Source organism: Conger conger, chromosome 12 (assembly GCF_963514075.1).
Source record: "Conger conger chromosome 12, fConCon1.1, whole genome shotgun sequence".
Taxonomy (NCBI): Eukaryota; Metazoa; Chordata; class Actinopteri; order Anguilliformes; family Congridae; genus Conger; species Conger conger.
The window spans coordinates 33,122,614-33,144,125 of record NC_083771.1 but is presented as its reverse complement, the minus strand read 5'-3'; the positions used below and the strand labels follow the sequence as shown (position 1 = coordinate 33,144,125).

The following is a 21,512-nucleotide window of genomic DNA, read 5'->3' as shown; positions in this document are numbered from 1 at the left end:
CTACACCCTGCTACTCACCTCTTTCTCTCGTGCTCTCTCCTTTCCAGTTCTCCCTTCCTCTCACTCTTCCATCAATTTTTCTTTCTCACTGTCTCTCTCTTTCTGCCTGCCTTCTGTTGACTTCTGCTCTCTCTCTCTCTCGCTATTGGATTCTCACCCTCTGTCTCAGACTAGCAGGATGATATCACCTAAAATTGAAAATCACATGATATGCCAGTTTTGAGAGGTGTGCTTGGTTTTCCCCGTATAGCTCAAACAGGGTTGCACTTCACTTCTCAGTGCAAGTCATTATGGGCTGTGTCTGTTGGGGCCAGAGTCAAAACACATGCACACAATTTTTCCACTGAATGGTAATTGTTAACTTGAAAGCTAATGGATTACTTTTACATAGAAACACTGTGTTCAGCATTATAATTGCTTTGACAGTGCTGTTCTATTAACCTGTTTACTGCTGTCATTTTCCTTAATTGGCCATGAAACCAAACTCACCAAATTGAAGTTACACTCCCACAGGACACTGATACCCCTGGGCGAGAAGCTAAAGTTTCATGAATTCCCTTATAGGTAGAGCTCCCATAATATGTCAATCACCAACTTGAAAAAACATTGATTTTAGTTTGAGAGTACAATGCGATCAATAAAAAGTCACTGACAGGTCTGTAAAACCAATCTCTGCTGTCAGTGTCTGGCATACAGATTAAGTCTGTGCTAAGGTTCCAGCTATGGTTCTATTTGTTTTTGATCAATGAAGGCACCAAGTTGTCAAAAGGTCAGTTTTTTTAATAATGAATATTTGTTAATGACCTCCATTTAAGCTTACAGCCATAAAATGGGGAGGCCGTGATTGGCTATGAGTACAAGTTCATACACATTTAATCAGACCCTCACATTTTTATTTACTGCACAGCTGTTATGACTGCATTGATTTTTCAGGACAGACTTTAATAGAAAAACTTTAGTGCCATTAAATGGGGAATTTGTCGTGCACATAAGGATACGTGCCAATGCCACACAAATACATACCGTTACAAAGAGGTGTACATTGAGGACTGACGGTGCCAGCATTAAAGGACACAAATCACACTGCGTGAATAATGGAGAGACTTCCTTTGGTGGGAGGCCATGTTGTTAAGAGACTGTGTGCTCCCCACAGCTGTTCTGGAGTCCGTGTCTCTGGACAAGTTCATTCCGGAGACCCCCTCAGCCAGCGAATCGGGTGACGTGTCGCCCTGCCGGTCCCCCTCCACTCCCCGACACCTGCGCTACCGGCAGCCTGGGGGTAAGCTTTACTCTACATACACTTTATTATTTTTATCCGCTTCAGTTTACCTTTGCGGCAATGACTGGCTTGTGCTGCGGAGCACTGTGGTGTTAAGTAGGTGACATACAATATGTCTTTGAAACAAGTCCTCTTCCTCCTCTTCCTCCTCTTTCTCCTCTTTCTCCTCTTCCTCGTCTCGTTATGATTCTTGTTCTTCGTTCCCTCCAGTCCAGACGGCAGAGGGCTCCCGGTGTGCCGTGTCTCCCGCCTCTGCCTTTGCCATCGCCACGGCAGCAGCTGGGCACAGCAGCCCCCCAGGTGAGCCCCCCCCCCTCGTGTCTGTCAACCAGGGTGTCCCATGTCCCTGCTACCTCCAGTGACAGGACAGTGCCCTTAATCCTTTAGGCCTGTATCTCATCCTGCTCACTTTGATCATCTCCTCCTGGTCTCCTTGATGCTTCCCACTTAAGGGTGAAAGCCCCTGCTCCCACAGGCTTGGCAACACTCACTCAGCTCACATTCCTGGACTCTCTACAGTCTTTCAAAACAAGAACTCAAAACACATCCAATTAGACTAGGCCTAGACACCAAGCCCAGTTCCCCCATCCCATACCTCTACTTTTTGTATCCCAGCCCACCAGTCCTGCAGTCTGTCTATTTATCTATGTAATTATTATTTTTAATTAAAGAAACTCTGGCATCTCAAGTCTCAAGTTTCATTTGTGAGCTGTTCAAGCGTGCTCATATATGGCCGCTGCTTACTTGGGGAGTGAAGGCGGTTTGTGGAAAGCAAATCTCCGAAACACATGCCTGCCAGCCAGGTGCTTCTTCTTCTCATTTCACACCGCTGCTGTAAACCGGGGCTGCTGGCCACAGTCGGCACAGGCATGGCTCCGATTGGGCTGAGACCGCAGTGTTCACTCGTGCTCAACAAGTGCGTTTTTATCGCAAGAGCTACCCAGCAGCCCTCGTGCAATTATTTTTAATGGTAATTGCCCCTACTTGTATTTTTTTCTGTCTTTTTTGGCATTTTATCCTGTTTTAATATGTGTTGTATTGTGTCCTTGGGTTTCTTGAAAGGTACAGTGCGAATAAAATGTATTATTAATCCTCTGCTAAACAGGGCTGGAATTTAATGAGAATATGGGGTCAATATTGGCTAGTGTTTAATATAAAGAAAAACATACAGGGTTGATACACATTGTTTGATGGCCATTTTTGACCCAGTTACTTAAATGAAGATCATGGAGCAAAAGAAGCAGAAGGAAATAGCGTAAGGCTATCAAAAATACTGTTTTTAAGACCGCATTCTTTCTTGACTCCAGGTTTTAATTCAGAGAGGACGTGTGACAAAGAGTTCATCATACGCAGGGCGGCCACCAACAGAGTGCTTAACGTCCTACGCCACTGGGTCTCCAAGCATTCCCAGGTTTATGCAGCCTTTATAACTCCCCACCCCACCTCTCACACACACACACACTCTCACACACACACACACACACACACACACACTTCCTGACTGCTTGCGAAGTAGGCAGACTATCATTGATTTGGGTCAGTATGCATTTCTAGGAGGAGATAATTGGCCAATGGCATCCGTAAAGATTACATGTTATTTGCCACTTGGTCATATGATCATGAGGCACCCAATTCAACGTGTAAAACCATAGCAGTGTGTCTTAAACTAGCACATCATCATTGGAAGATTACTCTGAGCTCTGTTTTATAGTTATCCCAGTAACTACAATCTGTATTCTCCAAGCCTTATTTAATATTCATGCTATTCAGCTGAACAGAAAACAATGCAGGGGAAGGTGGGTGTTTGCTATGAGGTAGTAAGTTAGCCTGTTGAATATGCCACCATGGAACAGAAGTATTGTTGCACTTCACAGCTGTAGAGAAAATTGCAGTCTGTACAATACCTTCAGCTTTCTTTTGAGGCTAACATTCTGTCTTTCAGCTGCTGCCAATCTGTGTACATTTAAAAAATGTAATTCTTTAAATCGTGATTTAAAAATGCCTCTGAAAACTCAGGTTCAAGAGAAATGTCCAGTCAGGTTTATCATACTTCTGCATGCACGCAGACACACACACGCACACACACCAAGGAATTTAGCAAGGAATGGACACACAACCCCAGGTCTGTGCCTGCAGGACTTTGAGATGAATGGGGAGCTGAAGATGGGCGTGATCTGCCTGCTGGAGGAGGTTCTCCGTGACCCTGACCTGCTGCCCCAGGAGAGGAAAGCCACAGCCAACATACTGAGGTACAGGAGAGCGCCCTCTACCTGCTCGGCCTCCACACAGCATCCTACTGTATGAGCCCTGCTGCACTGCACAGAAATGGCAGTGACAGTAAAGCTCCACTGTATGATGGAGGTCATGACCATCTGGGTTTAATCTGGGTTTAGTGATGTTATACGCTGCAATATACTTCAGTTTATTGTATCGTGTACCTGTCATCAATCTTTTTAAAACACAATTTATGTTAGAATACAGGGCAAATAAAAATGTTGCTTTGTCTCTTTGATGATTGAGAATCTGATATACTCCTTTCTAAAGTGTATCTTTTGTTCACAAAGGGTGTCAGTGACTACTAGGAAATTTGTTGAATTTACAAAAAATTCAATTAAACACACATACGCAGGCAAACCGTGCCGTTTGTGGGTGGTGGGCATTGCAGCATTGCAGACAGGCATCACAGCTGCATTACAGAATGCTCCCCTCTTTCAGTGCGCTCTCTCAGGATGACCAGGATGATGCCCAGCTGAGGATCGAGGACATTTTGCAGATGGTGAGTGTGGTTCCCCCAGTAATCAACTGTGTCCTGTCGTGTTAAATTACTCAGGCTGCGCAAATATGAAACTGTGTCATTTGATTGAAATGGGAAATTATAATAATTGTATCACACAAGTTAAGTGACAGCATTGATCAGAGAGATTAGTGTTGATGGAGAAAAAGGTGATTGTATGCTTTCGGTGAATCATTGAACAGTCTGAGTTTTTCCACGTTGGAGGAAAACGTATTCTGACATTAATGATTAAAACATACGGGATTCACCAAGATCCACCCCCCACCCCCCAACAGCAGTACAAAAAAACAGACAAACAAAAAAGAATAAGATACAGATTAGGATAAAGCAGTTTTTCTGCCATTAACAAAGATATCCTGCATTCTGTTTGTCATATGGCTATGGAACAGAAAAGCTGTCCCTTGCTCCACTTCATCTTGGTAAGAACCTCTTTTAGAGATGTTAGACCTAGAAGAGAGCCAATTACAGTGGTTTATTGCTATAGATCTTTCCAGTCTCCTACAGTATCTACCTACGTACCCTATACCTTAGGAGAATGATGCCATATGCCATATCTGTGTTGAACATGATATGTTATAACATGCAAACAAGCAAAGGGGTGTGACCATTAACTATACGAATGGGTAAACGAGGTTGAAATACTGAAAGGAGGAATAGTTGGGATGCCATGTGTGCAATGCTTTCATTGACCTGGGAGTCCCCACTTGAGTTATGCCACGTAAGTGTCTGGGAGTCTGGACACTTAATTCTTCCAGGGATCATGAATTAATCACCAAAAAAGTGCATAAGCATGTGTGTCCATTCCCAGGCTGAGTATCCCAAAGCTGAATGCTTTGAGTCGCTGTCAGCAATGGAACTCGCAGAGCAGATCACCCTGCTGGACCACATCGTCTTCAGGAGCATCCCGTACGAGTGAGTGTCAGTGTGATGTCATTCCTTACATGTGAGTGTCATTGTGATGTCATTACTTACAAGTGTATCTCTGATGTCATCCCTTACGTGTGAGTGTCATATTGATGTCATTACCTGTGGCTGTCACTGTGATACTACTTACTATTTAGTATACATTTCTGAATATGGGTTAGTAATCAAGATATAGTATGCTGGAAGTACCCAGATTAAATACTAACTTCCAACAAATAAACAAGGATAGTAAATATTTTACTATGCTCGGGAATAAAAGTATGGGTTCACTGCACACAAGTCCACTACTACGGCACTATCTATGAGTACCACCACCTCACCAACGAGCACTCTGTTTCTGCTGCACTAGGGAGTTTCTGGGCCAGGGCTGGATGAAGGTGGACAAGACTGAACGCACCCCATACATCATGAAGACCAGCCAGCACTTCAATGATGTAAGTGGCACTCATCTGAGCAGTATGGTCTAAACACATTTTTTTATAAATTAAGGTACCCTACCGTTACTGCTGGTTATCTGACCTCTGATCTGTGCTAACTGGTTTTGTACTTTGGTGAAATGTGAAACGTGAAATGTTCCACCCAGATGAGTAACCTGGTGGCATCCCAGATCATGACCCACACAGACGTGGGCTCCAGGACCAGCTCCATTGAGAAATGGGTGGCGGTCGCTGACATCTGCCGATGTCTGCACAATTACAACGGCGTGCTGGAGATCACCTCCGCCCTCAACCGTAGTGCCATCTACAGACTGAAGAAGACCTGGGCCAAGGTCTGCAAGCCGGTAAGAACCACCGGGCATATAACCCACAGTGCATTACACCACCCCGATCACCAATGTCATTGCTTGTTCGCAACTGACGGAGGCAACTCCTGCTGCTTTTTTGTTAACAAGTGACTTGTATGTTTTCTTGTGTGCGTATTATTTATTTTGGATTATGATACCAATTACCTTACACACCACCTTTAATGGTTGTGCATGATTTTTCTCTAAATTGCTTGTACATTGAAAGATGTTTCTACAATCTGATTGACAAGTCTATTATGCCAGTACCCAAGTGTTAAGGCATATATTTTAAATCTGCATGCATCCAAAGTGGAATACTGACTCCCCTCATTCTCCTGACAGACAAAAGCGTTAATGGACAAGTTGCAGAAGACGGTATCATCCGAGGGAAGATTTAAAAACCTGAGGGAAACCCTGAAAAAGTGAATATCCCATATTCAGAGTGAATCATGAGGATGTTTTAATCACCTTTTTTGCCTCTTGCAAGTCTGAACATACAATCAATCAACATACAACAAACATATCAATCAACATATAGCATTTGACTTAATACAGTGTGACCATAAAAAGGTTCAGAATGCACTGGGAAAAACCATTACAAAAAACACACAAAATAATAAATGAAATGGGGGAAATAAAAGCCAGTGCAATGACGTACTGATTGTGGTAATGTAATACATGTGGTGTTGTTCCTAATTGTGCTGTCAATTGTGTTGCCCCAGCTGTAACCCACCCTGTGTCCCATACCTGGGAATGTACCTGACTGACCTGGCCTTTATCGAGGAGGGAACCCCCAACTTTACTGAGGAGGGCCTGGTCAACTTCTCCAAAATGAGAATGGTAAAGGCAGAGTGCTTCTGTTTGTTTGGTACCAATGACTGCTCTTTGCTTACCATATTAAAAGTGTCTTAAAGTATTTGAATTATTCATTGTACATGTCACTGTCATTGTACTGTACCAAACATATTTTAAAATACTCAAGATTTATGCACTGTACTGGTTACAGTATACAAGCAGTTATCATGAACTGTGTTAAAGCTAAGAGTGGATCACTGAAAAAGAAGTTGCTGAATAAATATGTTATAGGCTTAGTTTTGAGATTGCTCGTTTAGACGCTTTAACCCATTAGTGCTCCCCTCCTGTTCCCCCGCAGATATCTCACATAATCAGAGAGATCCGGCAGTTCCAGCAGACACCCTACAGAATAGAGCACCAGCCAAAGGTAAGGCAGGACCCAATCACATCGGTCATTTCATGAGTTAATTCCAACAAAAGGTGCTCAGTTGGTAAGCTTTGCATTTTGGTTGAATTGGTCGCCTTTTTGCAGCCTTCTACGGTGTTCCTGTCATTAAGCTTGCACACTTAACACGGCTGGCGAGGGTAGAAGTTTACACTAGTCTTCTGAGCTTCCAGGAAGCATTCATTTTAAAGGTGATCTCACATCACGTAGCTTCTGGTCCTCTTCTCACGTTCCCTCCCTCCGTTTACCAGGTGACGCAGTACCTGCTGGACAAAACCCTTATCATGGATGAAGACACGCTGTATGAACTTTCCCTAAAGATCGAGCCCAGGCTCCCAGCTTGAGTGACGCAATTACAAAAAATCCCACCTATGCTGTGAGTTTGACTGGAAGAACCTTAAACAGTATTTTGGTGTTCAACAATGATATGATCAGGACATTTACATTCAAAAGGAAATCATGAGTATGAGATGTTTACATATGTAGTATTGAAGGTGCTGGAGAACTAGAGGAGGCCTGTTTTAAACTGTAAGACCTGATTTGTTGTGAAGGGAGGGTAAGAGAGGGGCAGGGAGCGGTGGGTGGTCAAGGAGATGTAGCATTTTACAGGAATACTTTTGCTATTTTATGGCTACATATGAGGGGATGCATATGGGCAGCATCTGCATGCAACATATCATTTGTATTTGTATTTGCCTCAATACTGGCCAGGGCAAAGAGGGCTTGAGCCATGGTTTCAGACCAGGTTTCAGTTCAGTGAGGCCATCTGTACCGTGACCAGTGACCAGCCTGTGCCTGATTCTGTGGGTGTCCGGTCAGACTACACCTCCCCTCTGCAGCCTCACTGTCCGGCTGCACAGGATATTCCCCTGGGTTTACATCAAACTTGACACCATAATGCAGACATTACATTGCCATAAGCGTGTTATAACGCCTGCCATAAGCAGTCATGAAAACATACTACAGCTTGTGATAGATGGCACTATGCTGACAGTGTATGCCGTGATCACTTTTGACAGTTAATTTTAAATCTGTTTGTTAAATGCACTGTATACGCTATACAGGGATATGATACTCATCATATACAGTAATATGCTGTCATGGCCAGTACTGAAAGGTGATATGATGATGGCAGTTATGCAGGATTCACAGCGCATAATTGAAGTGTTACTGAAACTTTCAAGTGTCCCATCAATGCCAAGAACAGAAGCAATTGCCATCAATTCATAAGCATTGCCATTTTGATGGTTAAAAGCTCAGGTTGAATGTGAAAAATCCACTTTATTAGCACTTGGAAGGTGCCTTTTAATAGTGTTTTGTATGTTCCATAGATGCTTTACAATGGTGTAATTATCAATTTGTTTGTTTATGTAAAAACCATGTAATATGTGTCTCATTTGTAAGTCTTACGAAAATATGGAACAAAATCATTTCGGAAACTGAAGTAGCATGTGTGATATTTGGCAATATTAAACAATATTAGGAACAGTGGGACCAATATTTATTATGACACCAACTTTTCTTTAATTTTTTAGAGCACATACCATTTATGGGCAGATGTTTTTGCACGTACACACTGTGTGTAAGCGAAGCAGGGTGCTAAGGACATTGTGCCCTTTCCAAAATGCTAAGATGTCATGAAGGGGCTTGCACTGGCTTTCCGATGGTCAGGGCAAACACTAAACAGGCAGATGTAACCTTTACAAGATACCAGGGCTGTGGCTACAAAGCAGGAATATGAATCAAGCTGAGCTGCCTTGTAATAAACAAGGTCAACAGAGGTGTCCTTCTCTCACTTTGAGTATGTCTGACTTCAGCAGAAATGCTTTAAAATTAAATTCTCTCTTAAAATTCTCAGACATCTCCGTGCAATATGAATGACTGGCATGTTTGACTGATGTGGATGGCTATTGCAAACATGCCTTGGTCACTGTTACATGTAGCATGACAATTGATGGTTGTTTGTTGTTTTGCTATCATATTTTGTGGTTGGGATGACTTTGTTTCTGTTCCCAGATGAAGCACGTTTTTGGAATTGGAGGATGAAATACATGGGTAATTCTACAATGCATGTGTTGTTTGTTCGTCCCGGGTCTCGGTTATTCAGCGTGTAAGTGGAGTGGACAAAGGAGTCGATCTTAAATTGATTAAATATTGCCCTCTGCTGGTATAAAAATAAGGCTTGGTCATGGTTCCGCTTGTTTGATGTGCAAGTAGAATACTCTCTCACACAATACTACTCTCAATCAATTTCATGAGAGGATCGTCTATAATGTTTTTGGGTTTACACTTTTCAATCCCTAAAAACAAGTCAAAGGTATTGTCCTTGTAATTGTGTTTTGAATTATTATTGCGTAACAATGCACACTGTCCCATTTGGATCCCCCTGAATACAGATATGGCCTACTGCTGCTATGTGCATTTTCTGGTTCATGAGTGAACAAGTGTAGAATGCCCAGTGTCATAGTGGTCTATGAACCTGCATCTATTCAGGGTTTAGCTGTGACTGCAAGTGTCTTGAAAAGATGGCGAGGGTATAGTCAAATGTGTTTCAAATCTGTTTGCAGCTGAAACGTGTTTACAGTCCATATTCTGATTAGGGTTGTCACTTTTTTGTTTGGTGATTGAACTTGTTCGAACCTCAGGAAAATGAAAATAAAATTCGCGTAAAACCTGTTTACAAGGCGAAATAAGGAGCTAAGTGGCGCTCTACGCAATCTGTGTTGCGCTCATTAGTGCTCGGTATTAAATAAAGCAAACAATAAACAGTCGTATTGTTTTGTCTTATGGGTATACCGTTAGCTACCATGAAAACACAGTTCACTGACTGGCCATGCTATCCTCGTACGCTGTAGGGATAGCATGAACATGGAGAAGGAGAAAGTCGTCTAGAACTCGTGTAAGCGGGCTGACGCCTTATCCCCTTCAAAAGAGAGATCGGTCAGTTTAGTTTAAGTCATGCCATTGTTATGAATTAGGCTAATGATGGACTCGTGAATTATGTTTTCTTAATTTTGAAAACAGTTCTACCAAGTCATTTGATTGCTGTGAGCGGCATCAGTGGTATTGTTATGAACGTCGCTGGTTGTATTTTGTTGAATAAAACTTCAAGATATTGCTGTGTTTATTAGTTATAGCATAACACATTTAAGCCATTTAGTGACATGACTAATGAGAAATTAAAACTGGGACATAATAATTACATTTAGGCAACGCTCTATTGAATTTTAGATAAATAGATGAATTGAACACATTTTTTAAAATGTCTGTTATTTATGAGATTCGGTTGAACTCAATTCTTATAAAAAACAAGAGTGACGGCGCTAATTCTGACCCATTTCCTTTGAATGGCTGTACACCCCATCAATAACCACTGTATACGTTCTCACTCCATTTACATTCCATATATTTGAGAGAGAAAATGAAAAGACTGAAGCTCAATTGTCCTATGATTGAAAAAACCTGTCTAAAACATACTGAAACCGCCATTACAGGTTGCAATTGCACTGTTGTTTTATGTTTTTATACTGTAGAGGTACACATCACTGCATTATTTTCAGTTAAAATCGATGTACTAATTGTTCGTCTGGCTGAGTAGCTGCTTTTAGTTCGTTCACACACAATAACACTTAACCCCTATCCTGAAAGCAACACCTGTGGTATTTTGATAGTCTAAACTGCTCTGTCCTTCCATGTGTAATGGCAATTGAGAATTTCTGTTTTTGTGGAATATGTTTTTTAAAAATTGCATGTTCAGAAGCTAATTGAATGTTAGCATGTAACAAAAGGCACCTTCATTAGAAATTTTGCTGTTAACAGACAACATGTTTATTCATTTAAGAATGTTACATTTCTATTTATAAAAGTTTTAAGCAACTCTACATTATACAAGTTTGCATTATTCAGTAGAAGAAAATGTCCTTTGAAACTGTATGCATATTGACCCTTGGATGGGGGGAAACTTGTGTATGGTTGTTAAGGTAACCAACTCAGACTTATTTCTCATTGCTATGGGATATGGTATTGAAAAGACCTGAAAGATGCCATTTCAGCTCTATATTGTTTAGCAGTTTACTTTACATGACTAGATGTGATCATTTTAAAAGGACCCTTATTTTGTATATGGCATGTCAAAAGAAATGTATTGCATAAAGTAGGTTTATTAATATTTTGAATAGTTATTTAAAACCATTCCATTCTTTCTTATTGTTTTTGTTTTTGTATTTTCATTTGTAAAAAAGAAGAAAAATGTAGCATATTACATAACATTTTAATTCCTTCCTATTTAAAAAACCATTCAGCGATATGTTAATGCAGGTATGTATATATTGCCAGGGCATGCATGTTCCCAAATGAGACTTGCTGACTGGGCATCTGCTTTTATACATTATTGTAAAATACTATTTCTTTTTTCTCACCCATGGACTCTTTCAGATTATACGCAGCCACTTTAATCCAATGCCTGTAAAATAAAATATTGCCCAAGTCTATTTTCTGTGTCCATGTGCTTATTTATTACTTGAGTGTTTGCTTATTGCATTTTTATTTTATTTATTTTTGTTGGCCTGAAGAAAATCCTTGTATTTCAGAATTGTTAAACTCATTTATACTTATGGCCTAGTAATGCAAGGAAGCTCATCCCTAGTTCTCCACTGAATTCTGTGTCTAATCACAATAATCAACTATTTTCTTAAAAAATAAAAATATGGAACAAAAAATATAAAATATAAAAAATATAAAAACAAATGGAACTTTATTAAATAAAACCGTAATTGTTGTTGGATGAAACACAGGTAAAGAAGCCCCTGTGGTGCTCTCCCTTGCCTGGTTAAAAGCCCACATTCGGGCGAGTATGAGGGGTAGTGGGGGCATGGTCAAGGCGTGTGTGTCTGCGTGGCGGGGGGGGGGGGGGGGTGAGGGGTGGGAAGGGAGGACCATGCCCTGCGGGCGGTGAGGGAGAACTCAAGGGCAGAGTGGTCGGCGTGCATGGGCTGCACTGTGCTTCACACCGTGGCTCTGCGCTGCCAGTGGAAAGAGGATTGGCCAGAGGGGTGACCTCTAATCCTGCGGCTTACTGTCCACTGAGCGTCTGCAGGCCAGGGATCCACTCCAGCTCCTCTACAGGTAAGACTGCACCCCGGTCCCTGCTCTCCTGGTCTGCCCCGCCACCTGAGGAGCCAAGCTCAAACAGGACCAGCTGCAAACCTCCTGTCCGTTCGTGAGTCTGAGCTCTAGTTTTATTTACTTACCGACTTTGATGTTCTGGTTGCTAACTTTCAGGCTTTCAGGTTACTCGTGCCTTTGCTGGTGCTTTCAGAGCCATTAGGTATGTGCAAAAAAATTGTGGGATTCATTTTCTCATTTCCTCACCGGAAGAATTAGGTTAGCAGTCAGAGGTGAAGCCAAGAGGATTTGTTTGGAATGGGATCCTTTGTTAATTGCAAGAATGCCTCTTGTACGTACCTTTCATCTATGTACTACATGTCTGTTACCTCATGGAATTTGGGTTACGGTGGTTTCTTAAACTAATAGAAATGTGCTCGTTTTACTTCTCTTTTGTTTCAAGAGCAACTATGCATGCGTTGAACTACACACTGCGACGTAAAAATAGAACAGAAACATTGACTTTAGACTACCGTCTAAATGCTCAAGACTGCTTAGCCTTTGGTTTTTCCATCCAGCACAATTTAAATCGCTGTAAGCATTAGCAGACCACCTGTTCTGTGCTCAGTACCCGTGAGCTAGCAGCAGAGAGCATATTTAGAGTGTGATAAACTTCCCATTGGTCTCAGACTTGGCATTGACCTCAGTGTACGTGGTGTGACCGGCCTTGAATGTCCTGCCAGATCACATGGGTCACAGGTCCGATGCCAGGGGGCTTGGAGCGGATGCTTAATTTGGTCCTACTTCTATTGTTAAAACTCTGTGAAAGCTCCCAGATTCAGCTCAGCTCTGGACCAAGGAACAGGCAGTGATGGTAAAGTGGCCTTTCTTTGCTTCATGAAGACAGTGTTGAAATGTGAGGATTTGGCAGTTTACGACAGTTGCTAGGTGAATCTCTCCTTGTGTGTTCCTCCTGCTTTTGGAACAGGATTTGTGACACCCTGGAGCTCTCACATTGACATTGGGCTCAATTTTCAGAGCATACTCCCCTTCCCTCCCCCTCCCCCTCCCCCTACCCTATGCCACACTGCCCTCTCAGTCATGCTGAAGGGTAAGTGATGGTCCTGGTTATACCACAGAAAACAGGGGTAGGGGAAATTTCATTCATTGAGCTATAATTCATTTCCTGAACTGAAATAGAATTGACCCCAACCCTTATTGAAATCATGTCAGTGGCCAAGAACTAGTCATTCTGATCATCTGACAAAGCCAAGGAAATGAGAAGGAGGTCTGGTGAAACACGGATTGCACCCACACTCTTGTATCTCAGTCTACTGTTATTAAGTTGACTCATTGGGTGCAAGATTAAGTAGTGAATTTACGGTACATCTGAAACCCATGTACCCATTGAGTGATAGAACAGCTCAGAATTCTCAGCAGATTGTTAGACTCTTCAAGGCCAGGCTCAGCAAAGGCTCTCTAGGCCATTGTTAAACGGAAAGCAGACATGGGCTGAATGAGTCATAAGCTATTGGTTAGGACTGTAGGACTGCTCCTCTGGTGCTATTTCACTGTCTTTACTACTGTCTTTTTCAGTAGCTGTTTTAATATGGCAAGGAGGTGATCTAGAGGGAAGGTCATAGAGCTTATGCTCCCATCTGGGAAGGCTGCTACATAAGCCTGTTACTTTTAAAATGTAATGCAATAAAGACTGGATCAAGTGTAGCAGTATCATGACCAGGGAAGTTCTACCTCTGCTCATCTAGAAGGAAGCACCAGCCAAAAATACATGGGACTATGCCATACATATGTATATTTTTTCATAAACTGAATGGAAATAGTTAATACTGCATTACTGTATCAGAGAGGTAGTGATCTTTCCCAACGCAATAGTTCAAGCATGGAGCTGTAGTATAAAAAAATATATTCTTATAAGCTCAACATAAACTGTAAGACCTGCTGCTCATTTCTAGTTACCATATCAGCGCAGCACTGCATAACTTTGTATGTATAAGCCCCTGCACATAAAGATTTTTGTTTCAAAGAAAATTGCATAGTCTGATAGATTTTAGTCATCTGAGAGTTTGAGAAGACAGAAAATGTATGGTCATACTTTTACCACGAATGCTTTCTCCACTGTGGCAGTGCATATAGAGGAGTGGATGGATCAATTACAATTTAGATCAATCAACAGAAAAAAACCCCCCAAAAAAACATGGGAAATGTTCATGATTGAATGTAATTTCCTGAGCTGAGCTTAAATGTGTAAGCTGAGAGCTATTTACAAGCTATTCTGCCTGCCTCTCTCCACAGTTGGCCTGATTGAGGAAGCAGCGATCAGCGGAAGATGGCAAGCTCCTTCAGCCGAATCATGTCGGGCCGCAGCAGGGCGGTGCTGCTGGCCAGCCTGGGGGCCGGGACCCTGGCCGCCGGCTACGCCATGACCGACAGCGCAGCTGCTGATGAGAAGAGGAAGATCTACCCCCCCAGGTCAGGCTCACACCATCACCCCCTGTGCCCTTATGCAGTCACCCCCAGGTCAGACTCACACCATCACCCCCTGTCCCCTTATGCAGTCACCCCCAGGTCAGGCTCACTCCATTACCCCCCAGGTCAGACTCACACCATCACCCCCTGTGCCCTTATGCAGTCACCCCCCAAGTCAGGCTCACACCATCACCCCCCAGGTCAGACTCACACCATCACCCCCTGTGCCCTTATGCAGTCACCCCCAGGTCAGACTCACACCATCACCCCCTGTGACCTTATGCAGTCACCCCCAGGTCAGGCTCACACCATCACCCCCTGTCCCCTTAGGCAATCACCCCCAGGTCAGGCTCACTCCATTACCCCCCTGTACCCTTATGCAGTCACCCCTCATATATGGAGATCCAGTCGATCAGAGTTTTTGGGACAATAGACAGCTTGTGATGATACGTGCACCAGTAATTCCAGTAATATAATCTTATCTGTGAAAAAGTTTTATTTGTAATATACAGTATATTTGTATTGAGAATTGTACTGAATATAAGTACAATCAAAATATATTTGACTTCTAAACTAACCCTGAACCCCTTTCTGGGCAACACCATTCTATTCCATGTGAAAAGTGGTTTCTCTGTCTTCGACTGTAAGGAAGTATAAGTGATACACAGTCCTACACATTCCAATACTTGTATTTGCATCCATTTGATCTGCGTAGCATTGTTTCTGACCAATTACATGAGCATGGACCTTTATCTAAGAAGTTTTCTGCTTCTTATTCATATTACTGATCGTGAAATGATATAATTGAGAGCAGGTTTCTTAAAATGCGTCAACATGTGTACAGTATGCCACATGGCTGTGAAACCTCGGTGCTTATATATGGCCTGTACCAGCGCAGTGGAAATATTGACTCATTTGAGATGGATACTATTTGTGTGGAAAGGCCAGTGGATAAGCTGAGCCTCAGAGAAATTGAGTCAAAGGTGAGGAGGTGGAGCTGGTAACATAAGATCACCAGTCATCTCCAGTGCACTTTCATTCCTCTGATACAAACAGCACAGACAAACTGCTGTCCCACTGTGGAACAAGGCTGTCTAAGACCATGAGCTGCTCTTGACAATGTTCATACGGATTAAAATAAGTAACTGTATATGAAATTTTATTCAAAAAGGAGGTTAAGGACTGAGTTTCTATTTTATTTTAGGGATGCTGAAATATTGACCATTGATACTAATTTGTCAAAAACAATTGCGTATCTCCATCCATGGCTCCTCAAAGTCCTAAAATCAGCCCTAAAATCATGAGTCAAGCAATCATTCAAGACAATCTAAACCCTGGTCCTCCTTGGACAAGGTTATACCTCACCAAGACTCCATTCACCTCTTGCATGGCCATACTGGACACTAGACTGGACTAGAGTTCTAACTGGACGACCTTCATGAGGTCCCATAATATATTCCCAAATCTAAATAAAAAACGTGAGACTGAAATCTTATTTTCTGATAACACTTGTGTTATCTCCATTCCCTGGCAGCTCTGACTTCCCTGATCTGCGCAAGCACAACAACTGCATGGCGTCTGCTTTGACCCCAGCAATTTATGCCAAACTGCGTGACAAGCTCACTCCCAACAACTGGAGCCTGGACCAGTGCATTCAGACTGGGGTGGACAACCCTGGGCACCCCTTCATCAAGACCGTGGGCATGGTCGCTGGAGATGAGGAGAGCTATGAGGTAGCAATGCTTTGGGGAATTGTGCTTTTTGTCAAATCCCCAAAAATGACCACAATGAAATAAAAAACATCTCCTGATTGGTGAAATCCGCTGTAACAGAACACAAAGATAGTTTAATTGCACAGATTGCCATGGCAAATTGAGCATGCTATAGAGAAAGTAAGAGATGAGAGCAAATATTTGTTGGGAGAAAATCGAACAATCCAGTAAGAGTATCAAGTGCAATGAGATGTTTATAATATTATGGTTAGTAATGTTAGTAAAATTATGCTTAGTAATGTACAGAAACAAATTACGCTTGCACTTAGTAAATCACTCAAATGTAGAGTTTGTTCTGTTAATGAACACCCTGTCACTGCAACCTGCAGGTGTTTGCTGACATCTTCAACCCAGTCATCGCAGACAGACACAACGGCTATGACCCCCGGGTCATGAAGCACCCCACTGACCTGGACAGCTCTAAGGTGTGGTCTCCCCTCCACTATTCCCCCTGTTGCTTTCCCTTCTCCACGTGGGGCTACCATTTCACCCCTGAGCAAAGGCACTCCTCAGTAATAAATCCAGCTGTACAGACTGATAGTATGTGTTATGTGATAGTATGTGTTAAAAAGAAAGTACGCTGTATAAGTGACTGCATACATTCATGTAATTAGCTAAATGTAAAGTGGCTAAATGTTGAGGGCAAATGATTTGGGTTGTTAAATGGACCAGGGAGGATTTCAGGAAGCATGTTAACTCGATAACAGTGCTGAGTAAATAGCTCTTTTTAGTTGTTCCAGAGTGCGAGTTCCAGATTTGGTAGGGTTCCGGGTTTTATTCAGTGCAGTTATCCAGCTAACTCAGTAATCCTGCCTTGTGGAATACCCCCCTGGCCCCATTCGCGCCCCCTTGCAGGTAACCTCAGGGATGTTCGATGAGAACTACGTGCTGTCGTCCCGCGTGCGCACGGGCCGCAGCATCCGAGGCCTGAGCCTGCCGCCGGCCTGCAGCCGCGCGGAGCGCCGCGAGGTGGAGCGCGTGGCCGTGCAGGCCCTGTCCGGCCTCAAGGACGACCTCGCCGGCCGCTACTACAGCCTGGGGGAGATGACCGAGGAGGAGCAGCAGCTGCTCATCGACGTGAGCCCCCCAACACCACCTATTCCACACTCCAGAGCCCACCTCGTACTCAGGCTGCATAGCACAGAAGCCCACCCCGTACTCAGGCTGCACAACACAGAAGCCCACCCCGTACTCAGGCTGCATAACACAGAAGCCCACCCCATACTCAGGCTACATAGCACAGAAGCCCACCCCGTACTCAGGCTGCATAGCACAGAAGCCCACCCCGTACTCAGGCTGCATAGCACAGAAGCCCACCCCGCACTCAGGTTACATAGCACAGAAGCCCACCCCGTACTCAGGCTGCATAGCACAGAAGCCCACCCCGTACTCAGGCTGCATAACACAGAAGCCCACCCCGTACTCAGGCTGCATAGCACAGAAGCCCACCCCGTACTCAGGCTGCATAGCACAGAAGCCCACCCCGCACTCAGGTTACATAGCACAGAAGGCCATCCCGTACTCAGGCTGCATAGCACAGACGCCCACCCCGCACTCAGGTTACATAGCACAGGGGGCTATTTCACTCACCCTGCTCTCCAGGGTGGACCAATTTTCTCAGCAATTCATTAGGCAATTCATTAGCACCTAGTTTCTTGAGCCATAAATTTCACAGAATAGAACGTTCTTAGTGCAAAGCTGCCAGTTCTTTCTATTGTTCTGGAGTTATCAGAATGAGATGATGATTATAATAGGGGAGGATCATTGTCACATGTGCTGTGGTTTGTCTGTTGGAGTGGTTCGCCTCGGTCTGACTCTGTGTTCCTCTTACACTGGCCCATCCTCAGGAGCACTTCCTCTTTGATAAGCCCGTCTCTCCTCTGCTCACTGCAGCAGGGATGGCCAGAGACTGGCCTGATGCCCGGGGCATTTGGTAAGCCAAGTGCCTAGTTGCCCTGGTAGAAGCCCTGGTCTACAGAGCCCAACCCCACCCTGTCGCACCCGTCCCTCCCATCTCTCCTGTCCCCTTTCCTGCTCCTGCAGCTGTTACACCACGTTCAGACAAGATGAAAACTCTAACTCTGATTTCACTCCGTCTTGTTGTCAGTGAGGGATGTGTCTGTCCGCCACCCCCCTATTTTGGCCAGCTGCTTTGTCACTTTCCCTTCCAGTGATACTGGATAGATTAATATCTATACAGATCAGTTATCAGTAAATTATTTTATATTATATTATATTATATCATATTATATGAATAAAACTAACATAACTAATCAGTGTTAGTTCATAGTTACTGATTAACACTGTAGGTTAGATGGGAGGTGGCCCATTCTGCTCAAGCTCCCTCTCAGAGACAAAATAAATCGAACCTCATTATCCTTATTGCGGGGACCAGTGAAACGTAACACATGATGATTTGCCAACACTGGAAGTAAACACAAGCGATGTGATATCAGATAAGGGACTGGCACTAACTCTGTATGAGATATCCTGGAGCTATTTTTACTATGAGCCCTGCCCCATAGAAATACATAGGAACATGAAAATAATGTCATATTTATTTACCTTTGGATTTTGTGCACAGTTTCCTGCTAGCTAGTTGAAGCTTGAGGTTGATCAGGAAATGGCAGCAGGTTGTACCTGCTCCCCCATACAAGACCAGCAAACCATTAAGCTGCTCACCCTCCTGACCTGTCCTTGACCCTCTTCCATTTCAACCACCTCTCTGAAATCCTCTGTTGGCCCCACCCACTGTAGGACCATTTCCTGTTTGACAAGCCCGTGTCCCCCTTGTTGACATGCGCAGGGATGGGCCGTGATTGGCCGGATGCCAGGGGAATCTGGTATGCTGCATGAGGCTTGTTTCATCAGGAAAAAATATATGTATTTTATTAATGCATGATAGATTGCTGTCACCCTTTGTAGCACTGGTCCAGAGAAACGCCTGTGTTTGCTATTGTTGGTAACCACTGAGCTTTTAAGCTGTCATTGAATGGTTATATTTTTCATATCTCCTGAGCCACACACACTGGAACAGCTCTATTGTTATACTGTGCACAGCGCCTACAATGATTAACCAATTTTAACTAATGTACCATAGGTTCAATACCAATAATACAAACTAAAGACCATCGGCATGTATTTGACAACCATTACCTGGGCCAGAGTGCCTTCAGAAATTTGAGTCTCTACTTCGGTAACTTTCGGTAATTCCCAATCTACAGGCACAACAATGAGAAGACTTTCTTGATATGGATCAATGAGGAGGATCACACTCGGGTCATCTCCATGGAGAAAGGGGGCAATATGAAAAGGGTGTTTGACAGGTTCTGCCGGGGCCTCAAAGAGGTACCGTATTCTCACCCTGTCCACCACATCTAACACCCCTGGGGTTAGTTTTAGCATTTATGCTAACAAAGTTCTAACAGTAACGTGAGCACTGATGAATATGAATTTAATTAACACAAACTGAAGGCATTGTAAGTAGAGATTTTGTATGCAGGACAGGGACCTGGACTAATATGTTGTAGACTTTTTGAGATTTGAATGCATATCCACTGCAAGGCATTCTGTATCCACCGTTGCCATGGTCACAAAACTCTTCAAAACAAATTCAGACTTGACAATTTGATTTCACTAGACACAAATAAAAGGCATGAGGCCATGGAGGATGAATTTCTTCTTAATGCCTTTGCTGCTGCTTCCTGAAAATTTGTTAGATCTTTTCCCCATTTGTTGGTCATGTACTGTACTGTTTATTTGCTTCAAGTCTTATTTGTCTGGGTGGGTTTTTCCTGGATGTCAGAGTTGATGAGTGTGTGGAGAGTAACACAGTTTGTCTCTCACTCTGCAGGTGGAGAGACTGATACAGGAGCGGGGCTGGGAGTTCATGTGGAATGAGAATCTGGGCTACATCCTGACCTGCCCCTCTAACCTGGGCACCGGCCTACGGGCAGGGGTTCATGTGCGCCTGCCCAAACTCAGCAAGGTAGGCCCCAACACCTGTCCCAGAGCAGCATGCACTAAGCCCGCGGACATCCCCATGGAGTGGGGCATTTTAGGGTTATGAATCCTGAACCTTTTTGCTCACAGGACCCGCGTTTCTCCAAGATCCTGGATAACCTGCGCCTGCAGAAGAGAGGCACCGGGGGTGTGGACACGGCAGCCACAGGCGACACCTTCGACATCTCAAACAACGACCGTCTGGGCAAATCCGAGGTACTGTCACACCCCAGAACAAGTTTCCTCACATGGGTCAGGGAGACCTTCCAAATACGGGGAATGAAAATATGCCCTTCCAAAAATCTCAGACGGGTCTCAAACAGAGCAATAGAGAGAATAACAGTCTGATAAGCAATCATTGTGTGGACTCATCCTTAGCCTGCAATGCACAGCACGGCGTGGGCCTTTAGTTTAAAAATAAATATAAGATTGGACAAGGAAGCCATTGCTAGACAGTCAATTGCACTGCCACTTATATTGTACCACCCATTACTTAATATTGATTGATGGTCAGGTTAATGGTCATATGCATTCAACAGCCAAGGGGCACCTGGCAGAAATAGAGGAGACAGTGTGACCATTCCCACAATTCCACACATGCCATGTGTTCCTTTTGTTAAGGTGGAGCTGGTCCAGCTGTTGATCGATGGAGTCAACCATCTGATTGAGTGTGAGAAGAAGCTGGAGAAAGGCCAGGATATCAAGATCCCTGACCCCATCCCCCAGTTTAAGAAGTGAGCCCGTTCAGGGCACAACTGAGGGTCTTACATGTGCAAAACTCAATAAACAGTACTGAACATTTGGAGTCCTGCCCGCTTTGTGAACTGCAGTGTGGTATAACCAATAAGGGAACTGGGCTGGTGATTCCAAGATTGTAGGCTCAGTCCCCAGGTGGGGCACTGCTAAGTTTCAAAGTCCACTGTCCTCTGCAAAAATGTTTGCGCTCACAAAATGACAAAATAAATTAAATAAAAAGTGTGCAAAACTTGACAAAGTATGCAGGTGAAAAATAAACACTCAGACAGCAACTCCTTTTGCACCATTTAATCACAGCTAGCCCGAGTTTCTGTGTGGAAAAGGTGTTAGCTGTAATTAAATGGTGCGAAGGATGTTGCTGTCCGAATTTT

At 43.6% G+C, this 21,512-nt stretch overlaps 2 protein-coding genes across 4 annotated transcripts in view; both read left to right on the top strand.

Annotated features, from left to right (window-relative positions):
- Nucleotides 1-11,511, top strand: part of LOC133141744 (ras-specific guanine nucleotide-releasing factor 2-like) — a 41,303-nt gene extending 29,792 nt beyond the window's left edge. The window contains exons 17-29 of the mRNA XM_061262428.1: nt 1,154-1,279; nt 1,490-1,579; nt 2,587-2,690; nt 3,416-3,528; nt 3,995-4,055; nt 4,882-4,985; nt 5,347-5,431; nt 5,581-5,778; nt 6,124-6,203; nt 6,504-6,621; nt 6,935-7,003; nt 7,273-7,397; nt 9,038-11,511. Coding sequence (XP_061118412.1) covers nt 1,154-1,279; nt 1,490-1,579; nt 2,587-2,690; nt 3,416-3,528; nt 3,995-4,055; nt 4,882-4,985; nt 5,347-5,431; nt 5,581-5,778; nt 6,124-6,203; nt 6,504-6,621; nt 6,935-7,003; nt 7,273-7,365 — 1,241 coding nt within the window. The 3' untranslated portion in view covers nt 7,366-7,397; nt 9,038-11,511. The remainder of the gene's footprint in view (nt 1-1,153; nt 1,280-1,489; nt 1,580-2,586; nt 2,691-3,415; nt 3,529-3,994; nt 4,056-4,881; nt 4,986-5,346; nt 5,432-5,580; nt 5,779-6,123; nt 6,204-6,503; nt 6,622-6,934; nt 7,004-7,272; nt 7,398-9,037) is intronic.
- A 498-nt stretch (nt 11,512-12,009) lies between these two features.
- Nucleotides 12,010-21,177, top strand: LOC133141745 (creatine kinase S-type, mitochondrial-like). Of its 3 annotated transcripts, none has more exons than XM_061262429.1 (10): nt 12,010-12,145; nt 14,438-14,614; nt 16,146-16,344; nt 16,713-16,808; nt 17,239-17,460; nt 19,141-19,226; nt 19,608-19,731; nt 20,237-20,371; nt 20,476-20,601; nt 21,007-21,177. In XM_061262429.1, the coding sequence occupies exons 2-10, from the start codon at nt 14,472-14,474 to the stop codon at nt 21,121-21,123; spliced, it is 1,248 nt and encodes a 415-aa protein (XP_061118413.1). In that variant the 5' UTR covers nt 12,010-12,145; nt 14,438-14,471; the 3' UTR covers nt 21,124-21,177. The 3 variants fall into 3 exon arrangements, with proteins under 3 accessions (XP_061118413.1, XP_061118415.1, XP_061118414.1); XM_061262431.1 differs by lacking the exon at nt 19,141-19,226 and adding an exon at nt 18,231-18,316; XM_061262430.1 differs by having other exon boundaries at nt 12,127-12,239.
- The last annotated feature ends 335 nt before the right edge of the window (nt 21,178-21,512 follow it).

Bases quoted from the DNA above. Each gene is read 5' to 3' on its own strand.
- LOC133141745 (XM_061262429.1), top strand. From the start codon at position 14,472: ATGGCAAGCTCCTTCAGCCGAATCATGTCGGGCCGCAGCAGGGCGGTG. The intron at 16,809-17,238 runs GTGTGGTCTCCC...GCCCCCTTGCAG, and splicing joins CTGACCTGGACAGCTCTAAG to GTAACCTCAGGGATGTTCGA. The intron at 19,732-20,236 runs GTACCGTATTCT...CTCACTCTGCAG, and splicing joins TCTGCCGGGGCCTCAAAGAG to GTGGAGAGACTGATACAGGA.